Genomic DNA, 12880 nt, shown 5'->3' with positions numbered 1-12880 from the left:
CTATCTCTCATACCTCTTTATCTACTCACTTCCATCATATCCTAGCTTAATTTCAAGATCAATCATCAAAACCATTCCCATGCATACACTCAATTCCCTTGGTCCCTCTCTCACTTTACCTTAGTCATCTGGCTAAATCACAATCTTTGTTAAATTCACTACACTGCCTGCTCTATGCCTTACCTGTACAACTGATGGGGTTACAGAAAGAAATACACATCATGCTAGTCTTTAAATTTTTAACAGTAACCTTTGTAACCATACAACATCATTCTAGTACATTCGCTCTCTCCCATTCACTGGAGGACTATTTCACAACTTCTCCTCCACCCTCAAACATCTAATAGTTTTTCCCTCATAACTACTGCCCAGACTTCATTTCTCAATTAGAAAAGTAATCAGAAGATTTTCCAGAAGTTCCCACTTACCAATACATTCTCTCCTGTTACCACAGATGAACTGTCCTTGCTCCTATCAAGACCAACCTTAAGAATGCACCATTAGAGAGCAGAGATACTTGTTTTGTTCCACAAAAATATTCCAGGTTCCCAAAATGGTGCCTGGGAGAGAGTAAGTGCCAAATATTTGTTGATATTCTTCCACAAGTATGTTATATCCTATCTCTTTTCCACTCTTCAAGGGCATGACCCAGGCAATTATTCTGTCTCTGTGCAAATTGTTCCCTCTGTACTCTACAACTCCTAGACAACTTACAAATATAACTATAACATCTCACATCTTGAGAAATGGGTCCCTTCCCCTTATTTCCCTCTACCCATTGCCCCATTTGTTTCCCTTTAGAGCAAATCTCAAAAAAAAAAAAAAGGAAAAAAGAATTACCTATACTTGTCACCTCCAATTCTTGTCCTGTTCTCTCATTTCCATTCAAATCAGGTCTTTTATCTCCACCACTACACATAAATTGCTCATTAAAGTCATTAATAATCTTCACATTGCTAAATCTACAGAATTCATGACTTGACCCATTAGCTGTAAATTACACAATCACTTCCTTTGTAAAATACCTCCCTTGTGTTCCAAGACACTACACTCACCTAATTTTTCATCTATTTCATCTATCAACTCCTTTTCAGTGTCCTTTGATTTGTCATCTTCCCAAGCTTTTATCAGTAAAAGATCCCAGAATTCAGTCCTCAAATTGCTTCCCTTCTCTAGCCAAACTCCCTAGGAAATATTCAAGTTCACAGCTGTAAATAGCATCTATATCCCAAATTCATTACCTCCAGTCTGGACCACTCCTCTGCTGATTTATCCAGCTGCCTACTATTTCTACTTCCATGTTTAATGGACATCTAAGTACCACTATGAGATAGCTCTAATCTCTCCCACCCTGACCTGCTCCTTTTGAAGTCTTCACTACCTACTAACAGCAACTCCCTCCTTCTGGTTGCTCAAGAATCATGGATGTCAAATCATACTTATACTCATCTATCACATACACACATCCAGCTTCATAAGTAAATCCTACTGACTACCTTCAAAGTAGATGCAGAAACCGTCCATTTCTTACCACCTCTACTACTGACCCAAATACCACCATTACTTATGATTACTACAATCACTCCCCATAGGTCCCTACTTCTACCTTCACCCCCACCTCCTTCACATGCATTCTAAACACAACGGCAAAGGATCCTGCTAAAACATAAATCATTCATCTTGCTACTACTCTACACTATACCTACTCTACCCATTACATTCAGAGTAAAAACCTGACCTTCCATGACTTTCCATGATTGCTGTTTTCATCCCACACTACTTTTCCCCTCCTCACTCCACTCTCTCCACACAGGGATGCTCCTGCCTCTACTTGTTTTCTCTACCCATTAAGTCTCTTCTCCAGATTCCTGCACAGCTCCCTCTCATACTGCTTTTACGGTTTACTCAAATGTCACCTTATCAGTGAGGCATTACCTAACCACTCTATTTCACTTGTTTGAATATAGATGACATACAATGCCAACTGCTCTAGTTTAAATTACAACTCTTCCCTGTGTAGTTCTTAGCCCCTTCCTGGTTTTTCCTCCCACAGAATTTAGACCTTTTAATATACCGTATAATATACTGACTTATTTTGTTCAGTGTCTACTCCACACCCTCTCCTCCAACTAGAATGAATGTTCCCTAGGGTCGCCTGGGTGGCTTTGTCAGTAGAACGTCCAATTCTTGATCTCAGGATCAGGTAGTTGAGTTCAAGCCCCACCCTGAGCATGGGGTCTACTTAAAAAACAAAAACAAAAAAAACACAGAATAAAAGTTCCCTAAGACAGACATTTTGTCTCTGCTATATCCCCAAGACCAAAAGCAGACTGGCACAGAGCTGACACTTAATAAACACTGCTGAATGAACTAATGAATTATTAAGGCTCATCAGACATTTGACAAAAGCCTGAAAGTGAGAAGTACAAAAGTGAGACCAAGTTACACAAAAAACTGACTCCAGAGCCAAATTAGGAGAACAGAAGGAAATTTTTGAAAAAAATTATCAAACCTTCAGAAAAATTCAACAAAATGCATTGCTGTTGGTAGGAATGTAGATTGGTACAGCCACTGTGGGAAACAGTATGGAAGTTCCTCAAAAATTAAAATAGAAATACCAGGGGAACCTGGGTGGCTCAGTTGGTTGAGCCACCAACTCTTGGTTTCAGCTCAGGTCATGATCTCACGTTTCGTGGGTTTGAACCCTGCATCAGGCTCTGCGCTGACAGCGTAGAGCCTGCTTGGGATCCTCTCTCTCTCTGCCCCTCCCCCCACTGTCTCTCTCGAAATGAATAAACTTAAATCTAAAAAAAAACCAACCAAACAAACAGAAATACCATATGATCCAATAACGCCACTACTATTTACCCAAAGGAAAAAAAATACTAACTGAAAAAGATATATGCAGTCCTATGTTTACTAGAGCATGACTTGTCATAGCCAAGATACAGAAGGAACCTAAGTGCCCTCAGTAGATGAATGAATAAAAAAGATGTGGTATATAGAGAATGGAATATTACACAGCCAAAAAAGGATGATATCTTGGGGCACCTGGATAGTTCAGTCGGATAAGTATCCGACTCTTGTTTTCGGCTCAGGTCATGATCTCACGGTTTGTGGGTTCAAGCCCCGCATCAGGCTCTGTGCTGGCAGCGTGGATCCTGCTTGGGATTCTCTCTCTCCCTCTCTCTCAAAATAAATAAAAATAAGTATTAAAAAAAAGGATGGTATCTTGCCATCTAGAGCAACATGGATAGACCTAGAGAACATTAAGCTAAGTGAAATAAGTCAGAAAAAAAAAAGAAGTCAGACTGAGAAAGACAAATACCATATGATATCATTTATATATGGAATCTAAAAAAACAAGTGAACAAACAAAAAGCAGAATGAGACCTATAAATACAGAGAACAAACTGATGGTTGCCAGAAGGAAGGGGACTGTGGGGGCAAGCAAAATGGAGAAAGGGTAGTGGAAGACACAGCTTCCAGTTACGGAATGAGTTGTAGGGATAAAAGGTACAATATAGATAATATAGTTGATTATATTGTATTACTGTTGTAAGGTAACAGATGGTAGCTACACTTGTGGTGAGCACAGCATAACATATAAAGATGTCAAATCAGTATGCCTTACACCTGAAACTAATGTAACATTGTGTGTCAACTTACACGCAAATTTTTAAAAAGTTTAAAGAAAAATTAAAAAAAAAATTTTTTTAAAAGAACAGAATGCATCAAAAACATTGGTAAAGATTCTGGAACTTAAAAATATCACTGCTGGAACAACAAAAATCAATACGGAGACTGGAAGATAAAGCAAAGGAAATTACTAAGAACAGAAAAAAAGACAAAAAGATTAAAAACATCCCAAGGAGAAAAAGACAAACTTTTAAGCCAATAGGGACAACATTTGACTAACAGAAACTCCAGGAATGAAAAAAAAGAAAACAAAGAAAAAATTTCAAAAAACTATTCCATGTTATTTTATCAGAGCTTAAAAGAGAATTTGAAGGGGTGCCTGAGTGGCTCAGTCAGATGAGCATCCAACTGGATTTCAGCTCACATCACAATTCCAGAATGTTGGGATCAAGCCCATTGGGCTCTGTGCTGAGCGTAGAGCCTGCTTGAGATTCTCTCTCTCTCTCCCTCTCTCTCTCTCAAATAAAAATAAAATAAAATAGAATCTGAAGACTTTCAAACCGAATCCATTTCAATTAAAAATATATACCTGGTGTCAAAGTTTAACACAAAGAAGACTGAAAGTGTTATGCAGAGAGAGAGGTAAACTGGACTAAAATCCTGTTTGTTTTTTTGGAGACAATGATGCACTCACTTTAAATAACAGGCATAAATATTTTCTTTCTAGAGCAATAATGAAAATAAAAAGAAACTGAATACCATAGCCCTAATACTATAATCTCCTAAATTATGTTTAGCAATGGTATATTTTTTTAATGTTTTATTTTTTATTTGAGTGAAAGAGGTGAAAGAGACAGAGTGTGCATGCACGAGCAGGTAAGTAGCAGACAGAGAACCTTAAGCAGGCTGCATGCTTAGCGCAGAGCCTGCTGCAAGACTCAATCTCATAATCACAAGATCACGACCTGAGCGGAAATCGAGAGTCAGACACTTAACTGACTGAGCCACCCAGGGACCCCAGCAATGCCTTTATATAAATATTTTCAGAAAAAACTACTGCACATAAGAGGCTGGCGATAAATAATGAATGAAAAAAACACATTCCACATTAAGTCTTTTAAAGCAAAAAGATTTTCATTTCCATAAAAAAAGAATATATATAACTTTAAAAATGGACACAGTTTTGTAGTAGGGTGCTTACCAACAGTAACATTTAAGTTATTTTTGGAAAACCTACTGGTAGGATTTTCTGAAAATAAGAGATTAAAGTATAAAAACAGTAACACATGCCTACAAAAACCAATTTTAACCAACTGACCTACCTTACTCAGAGGGCCTTTGATTTTTTTCAAACACAAAGCAAGAAGTTCCCTGGATTCTAATGCACACTGTATCCAAGTTCCTGGTGGCTGGAAATATCTGAGAAAGAAAATACACTGAAACCCAGCATTTCTCAGGAAAGACAAAAATTTCACTGTGAGTCTGCAGACAATCCACTGATTATTAGTAAGATATAATAATACCCAAGGTTGATATGAAGCACTTAACCCAAGTATATTTAACAGTTCCAGAAAACTTTCAATTAGATCAGTAGCTTCAGTTTAAAATGTGAAATCCTAAGTATATTTGAGAAAGCCAATCTCAATCTATTAAAGAGGTCTTAATACTTCAAGCACCAGCAAAGAATTCCAGTGAGGACTGAAAAATGCCTAAAAGTTCTCTGAAGCTACACTCTGAAAAACAGGTAAGAAATCATCTTAAAATGGTATCAGAATGGTTTATAATAAGCATCTAAGATGCTTGAGAACTGCTAATTTCTCACACACAAAAAAAGATAAATTAGCACCTCATACTATGTATCAACAGTTCAGACTTTTCATGTATTTCAAGTCCATTCCCAAATGTTAAATTGTAAAACTCATTATTAAATCTTACATAAAACCTAATTAAATTAAACCTTAAATCCTTTGTGCACATGCTTTAAGATTTTTAGCCCAGTCTGCTCAGGACTTAGGAGAGTGCCAAGCACATAGTAAACACTCAATAAGTATTTGTTAAATATATAATACTTCTAAATATGTTATGTGAATGCTTGTTTTTGCCATACTTAAGTGCATATTCTGATTTTCACCTTTAAAGGTTCATTCAAAAACCTTATACAGGTCCATTTGTAATAAGCATGCTTCTGGAGTCAAAGGGCTTCATATATCAATTAATAAAGCCTTTCATTCTGATGACAAAATTAAGGTTTAAAGAGGTTAATTGGTAGAGTTTCAAAAAGCTCATTTGTGAGAAATCCAAGACAAACTAGGTCTCCTGATTCTTTGTCTCAGGCTTTTTCCACTCCACCATGCTTTCAATAGCAAGTAACTGTAAATGATCAAGCCTCATACTTGCCAAACTTGCAAAGTATAAACTCCCTAAAATAGTACAGAAAAGTTTCATGTTTTTGTACATATGTAAATTTTAAGTATTTTTCTGGAAAGACAGTTTTCAAATTCCCAAAGGGATTCATGAGCCACCTCCCCCATCCCTAAAACAGTGAAGAAACACTACTATCCTAACCCATTTGGGAAATCAGAGGCAATTAGTTTTACATGGGCAGTGTCACTGGGCAGTTTTGTGTTACTTGATAGCTTACTACAGTCATTTAGTTACATGGGAATTTTAATAGAATTTTTAAAACACTTTGCTCAAATACTTAAAACATTAAAACTTAGGAGGGTTTTTGTCATACATAGCATCTGGTAACTAAAATGAAAAAAAAAACCTTATGATAATAACAACAGTATGTCCTTAGTAATCTCTTTCACTTACCCTTATGAACATCAACTCATATCTGTTCACTGTATACAGCAAACCTATTAATCTCTTACAAGGAAAAAAATTTAAAAAAACAGCCAAGCACCTTTCCACTAACTTTACCAGATTAGCAGGGCAAACCAGAAAAGTACATTACAAAATTGCAAATCCTAAAATCTTTGGCAACACCAACATAAGTAAAAATTGAATGTCAATTACATGCACTTTATTCTATGTATGTCGGTGTCATCTCAGCATATGCCAGTGGCTCTCCTATCTACAAATCTCAACTTCAAGTAGGACAAAATAAGTACTACACCGTACCTTTGACATTGCTTGCAGAAAGACACACAGACCTGCTTCGGAATGCCTTGGCTGATGTCTACTTTACTTCGCAAACAGGCCACACAAATATTGGCAGGATTTGGACTGATTGGGACACCACACTCGCAGCACAAGCTTAAATAAATAAATACAGCATAAATTTTTCATGTTAGGTTTCATAAATGCATTTGATGCCTTGATAAAGGCTATCAAACAAAAGCCTTCAAGTTAGGCCATATTATCTCTACGTTAAAAAAAGAAAAAAAAAAAAACAACTTGCAGAGCAATCTTCAAAGATGCTATAAAGCATCACCTTGGAATACTGCACCAAAAAAACAAGGATGGCTAGAATTTCAAAAATTCTCAAACTATGGTGATGTTCAGAAGGTCTAGAGAGTGTAAATTATTTCTAATAGTAATCATCAGACAGCTTTATAGTCCAAAGGCATTTTTTTTAAAGGTGCCAGTATAGGACTACCAAAATATAAACATTTACCCAGAGCAGAAAATTTTTCAAAGGATGGAAAGAGACTCATGTCTAGTGATTCGGTAAAATGGATGGGGGTCTTAACTCCAGGTGTACTGGGGACAGAAAATGTTTAGGAATCATTGATGTTGTCCCAAAGAAATGTTCTATAATCCATAATATTCAAATATAGTAGTCACCAGACACATGTGGCGCCTGAGGACCTGAAACATGCCTAGTATGACTGAAGAACTTCATATTTAATTTTTCATCTTAGTTTCTTTAAATTTAAATAGCCACATGTGGCTAATGGCTATCACATGGACATCCAGAAGAACGTATAGTGAATATTTTAATACTCTTAAAGCAACTATTTTAATTTTATTTTAATACTCTTAAAGCAAGTATTTTACTACGACAAACTTTCCAACTAAAACTGAATTCAATTTTGTCAAGAAATAAAGCTTTCCACTTTCCCCACTTAAGACAAAGAATTCCATCTCAAAAAACAAACGAAAAGCTTCCCTCACAGGTAGTGAGTTTCAAAGACTCACTTGAGCATCTTTAAATGTAAGGGGTAAGGGGAAAAAGGAATATGACTCACATGTGTCCAGGGGTGCGGTCGGCGGATTCCGTCATATACTCCATGTTTCCGTATCCCTTGATTTCAAGAGAGAGAATGAATCGTGGGATTTAAGTCACTTGCCTATTCACCTCTATACAAATCTTCCTTCTCTTTCCTTCTCTTTCTCTGAATAAGTCAGACAAGCCTCGTAAAGCAGCAAATAACCAATTCCATCTAGCTACTTCGTAAGAAGTCACTTCCTTTAATATCAGAACCAAAGAAATTCCAGAGTTTCCCTGAGCCATTAAACTCGGCTACTGACCGCAAGCATCACCACGGCGCCAACTCCCGCGGGAGGAGAAGGGCGCTCAGACGGCCGGGGCCGCCACCCCCACCCTCACCCTCAAGCCTGCAGCTACCGGGCCCCAGCCCCGCGCCGCAGAAATCGCCGGCGGTGTCACGGCGCCGCGGCCCACCCACCCGGACCCCGCACACGGCGGGTGGAACCTCACGCGGGCTCCCGGCGGGCAGCGCACACGCGGCACGCACGCGGCCTGAGGCCGGCCGGAAACCGGGGAATCCGCCCCACTCTCTCCTCAGGGACCCCGCGCGACCGCTAAGCCGGGTCTCCGCCCAGAACCTACTTAACGCCTCTGGGACAGACCCAGTTTTGCGGGAAATCTGCGACAAAACAGCCCCTGTCACCTCCAGGTGACACCTCCAGGCTGCCACACAGCCAACGCCAGCACGACGAAAGTCTCGCGAGACAAGAGCTCGAAATCCCGTGGACCGAGAACGAGGAGTTAAAAGGGCGGGTGGGGGCGGAGGAAGGGGAGGGCACAGGCGAGCCGTGCGGTGGGGACCCGGCCCAGAGGCGGGGCAAGCGGGAAGGAGTGGGGAGAGAAGGCTCGGCCTCTCTCCTGCAATAGTGGGTGGTACTTACATAGACTTTACAACTCCTCTATTGGGTTATCATCTTTCCCGATTTTCCCTGGCCAGAGTTCACTCCACGCTAACCTCGCCCTTGTATATAAATCACTTTTCAGATATCCTAATTGAGAGCTTGTGTGCTTCATGATTATATAAATGATTATATAAAAGTTGTATGTAAACAGTACCACAACACACAAATTAAACTACATCGAGGACAGTGTCTTTGTTCATCATCATATGCCTAATGCCTGCTACATCCTGAATACTCAAATGCAGACTTGCTGAATAGATGAAAGAAAGAAACGTAAGACACAATTATTTGTGAAGAAATCTGATAGTTTTAGTCCACTAATTATTAGAATGTGCTTCCTGATAGCGCACTTCATATCTCCTTATGACTTTATACTTGATCTTAGAACTGCACAGACCATGGCTAACCAGTTTTTCATGACAGAATCTCAAATATTTGAAGAGCACATTTTTTTCTGTCTTCTCACCCCAATTTCAAGGACTAAGCAAGGTCATCTAATAGAAGGTGATCAAAGAAACCCTCTCATTTCTTGCCTACGATACTTAAGTATTTTCCCATTCCTTCTCCTTACTCCCAGACTCCAACCTATCCTTCTAAAATGCAAATCTGATTTTGTCACGCTCTCCTGCTTTTAATCCTCCAGTGGTCTCTGATAACCTTCTGGTAATTTCCAATTTCTCTGCGTAGAAAGAAGACCCTTCAGGATCTAATCCAGACATACCCTGTCACATTCCCAAGCATGCAGCCATACAGGCCAACTGGCAGATCCTACAGGAACTAGTCTACCTTGGCTTATGCCTGGGACAATCCACCTTAAATATTAAGCTCAAGTATACTATATTAGTTTCCTATTGCTGCTGCAATAAATTATCACAAATTTTATGCCTTAAAACAACACAAATTTATTATCTTACACTTCTGTAGGTTATAAGTCTAAAAAAGACGTTCCTCCTTAGTGTGTGGTCCTACAACATCTTTATAGAAGGTGTATGGCTCTATAATAGTGTGAACAACACTAAATTGGATCATAAATTTTCTATTGTGCACGTTCCACAGATTCAACTGCTGGAGAGCAATCTGGTCTCATTCTTCTCCAGATTCCCTGCACCTAGCACAGTGCCTGGTGCAAAACAGACCCTAAATATGTGTTGGTAAATTATTTATCCATTTGTTATGCACAACAACTCTGAAGAAACAACGTAACTCCCCATTTTTTCCATTCCTATTGTCATTTCCCTTAAGCCAAATACCACTAGGAACACAACTGTAGTTAAATACATTGTGTCTATTCTTCACTGAAGTGAATGGAAACATACCATGAGGAATCATGGAATGTATCAGGAGGAGGGTGTTAGAAAAAAACCTATCATAGAATTTGGGCTTTCATTGGGTAACCTCAGAGAAGGTCTAAGAAAGCAGGTCTTCTCTAGATTGGATGCTGTCAGAAAGCAGGGGTAATTCTATAAATGGATATCTCAACAAATCTTATGTATAGAAAGAGAGGCAGAAAGAAAGCCGAAATTAGTAAAGAAGTAGCAGTTACTCATCTTGGCCAATAGAGGGGGTATTTGGTATTTTCCTGGGTGGCACAGTGACCTTGTATTTATCTATGGTTATACAAAATTATGCAGTGGCTTTGCTTTGTCTCATTTTAGTGTGGTGTCAAAGTAACCTTGTCAGAGGTTGGTACACTGTGAAATTGTTTATGTCTAACAGGAGAACAATGTGGGTTACCTGTGAGTACACAGGCCAGCTTCTGAATGTCAGGGGCTGGTCTTTTCTTTCTCCATATACTTCCTTAATACCCTATTTGATTTGGCACCAAATGCCACAGTGCCAGGTTTGTCAGGCACTGGATATACAACAGTGAACAACACGACTGGTCCCTGTTCTTGTGGAGCAGATAGGGGTGATAACCCAAAAAATTATGTAATTGGCTGAGAGTTCTATAGCATGTAAGTGGCAGAACCGGGACCCAAACTACGGTTAATTAAACTGTACCCATGTCCTCACCACCACACTGGGCTGCCTGCCTTTCTGAGGATCAGGTCATCTATTATTCACAGGCTCTTTTTTTTCTTTTTAATGTTTTATTTATTTTTGAGACAGAGAGAGAGCATGAACAGGGGAGGGTCAGAGAGAGGGAGACACAGAATCTGAAACAGGCTCCAGGCTCTGAGCTGTCAGCACAGAGCCCGACGCGGGGCTCGAACTCACGGACCGCGAGATCATGACCTGAGCCGAAGTCGGCCACTTAACCGACTGAGCCACCCAGGCGCCCCTCTTTTTTTCTTTTAAGAAACTTTATTTTCCATCAACTTTATTTCCATTTCTGTTTAAGAGTCTGTGGACGGAGCAACTTAGGATCCCTCAGGGGTTGTTCCCACCCATTCAGGGGCCCGAGCAGTGGGAGCTGCAGCCCAGTCCTGAGCAGTGGCTGAGAGCCCCAGTCTTCAGTAGGGAACTGCTGGACCGGCACTGAGGACCCCGCATGCCTCAGACCACCTGAGACCTCAGGTTGAGTAGCAGTAAATTCGGGACCCGGGGCAGTCCATTCACCTGGAAATCCCTCCTTGGTTACAGCCTTTTCAGCATCAGCCTGCTCTTCCTTCTCAGTCTCTTCAGGATCTCTGTGGAAGGAGAGGTCAGGTGTGGCCTCCCACGGGTGTTCATGGGAGATGGTGCACGGGAGTGTGTGCAGAACCTCCCAGGCCAGCATCCACCGCCTCGGACCCACTGAGTAAGCTCCCTTGCTGTTGCGTGGGATGGCAGTGTCCACACAGCGCTGTGGAGAGTCTGGGTTACACAGAGCAACGGTAGGCGGGTTAACATAAAACATCTCTGTGAGGGGCTGGTGGTCAGCCCTGAATCAGTGACCAGCAGAAGACACAGTTCCCGGAAGGCAGCCTGGACCTGGCTAGTGAAGGTTCCAGGAGTGAAGTGGCCCACAGTAGGAGGGGCTCCAGTGGCAGCCGTCGAGTTGAGCACAGCCCAGTGGCCAGTGTTCTTAGAATATGACGCTTACATTAGCCGGGTTTTTGATGGCAACAATGGAACAAGCTGCCGGCAGAAGCTTCTCATAGATCTCCCTAGATTTGTAATGCACCATCACTTTCTTTTCGGTAGATGTACTGTTCTGTTTGGAAGTCAATGTTAGTGTCATCTAAGCGAGTTCTGCTGCAAGGAATTAGAGGACATCCTCCTCCCTTTGCAGGACGTCAAGGGCTCCGGACATTGTGCAAGTTTTCCTTAAAGTTACATGGGAGCCTAGAACAACACCTCCATATGGACCCCTCTCTTGTTAGCATGGAAAGGCCACAGGCTTTTCATAAATGAAATACTTATGTGGCAGAAAGTACCTACATCTCTCCTCACCCTTCTCGCCCCTCAATAATAAGATCTCCAGATGTCAGAAGTAAGTACTTGGTGTCAAATCTGTCTGCTACAAGCCTAGGATGAGCTTGGTCTCAGAGTGAGATAATAGGGGCAAATTACACCAGAAAGAAACTTGTTTTGCACTTCTTTATTTAATCCTCAAATCTCATCTGGGAAAAATGGGTTTTCTAATCCCATAGTCCTTATGCTCAGGATATCTATCCTTTTTCAAATCTTAGCTTTGGTGTAATTTGATAAACTTAAATTCTGTGTGTTTGGCCTTGGCCTTAAAATGGAATTCCTAAAAGGGCTGGAAGAGTATGACCTCCTAAGAAGTTACAGGTGCATTTTCTAGATTCATTATGCACAAATTCATTTAAAAAAAATTTTTTAGATCAGAATCCATAAAATCTCTCTCTCAACCAATTAATGTAAACATAAATATTGATTTTTATCTCTTGTGGTTTAGATTATAATATAACTTTGTTGGAGATAGATTGAATGTTTTATTTTTTTAATGTTTATTTATTTATTTTGAGAGAGAGAATGAATGAGCATGAGCAGGGGAGGGGCAAAGAGAGAGGGAGAGAGAGAATTCCAAGCAGGCTCCACAGTGTCAGTGCAGAGCATAATGCAGGGCTTGATCCCACAAACCGTGAGATCATGACCTGACCCAAGATGAAACTATGAAAGTTTTTTTTTAATTTCAGAAAAAAAATCTTTCGGATCTAGGACTAGGCAAAGA

The 12880-nt window shown here is 40.2% G+C and overlaps 1 protein-coding gene and 1 pseudogene across 2 annotated transcripts in view; both read right to left on the bottom strand.

The window, feature by feature from the left end:
- Positions 1-8529, bottom strand: part of NMD3 (NMD3 ribosome export adaptor) — a 50699-nt gene extending 42170 nt beyond the window's left edge. For both annotated transcript variants that reach the window (XM_047098519.1, XM_047098518.1), the window contains exons 1-4: positions 8441-8529; positions 7836-7891; positions 6766-6900; positions 4962-5058 (exon numbers count right to left, since the gene is read on the bottom strand). In XM_047098519.1, coding sequence (XP_046954475.1) covers positions 4962-5058; positions 6766-6900; positions 7836-7879 — 276 coding nt within the window. In that variant the 5' untranslated portion in view covers positions 7880-7891; positions 8441-8529. The remainder of the gene's footprint in view (positions 1-4961; positions 5059-6765; positions 6901-7835; positions 7892-8440) is intronic.
- A 2591-nt stretch (positions 8530-11120) lies between these two features.
- On the bottom strand, positions 11121-11995 carry LOC124525901 (40S ribosomal protein SA-like; annotated as a pseudogene).
- Positions 11996-12880: the final 885 nt, after the last annotated feature.

The sequence above is a fragment of the Lynx rufus genome, unplaced genomic scaffold (assembly GCF_022079265.1).
Source record: "Lynx rufus isolate CCGP_SWC_20201006 ecotype Redwood Valley unplaced genomic scaffold, mLynRuf1.p SCAF_5, whole genome shotgun sequence".
NCBI classification, from domain to species: Eukaryota; Metazoa; Chordata; class Mammalia; order Carnivora; family Felidae; genus Lynx; species Lynx rufus.
This window is presented reverse-complemented; position numbering and strand designations above follow the sequence as displayed.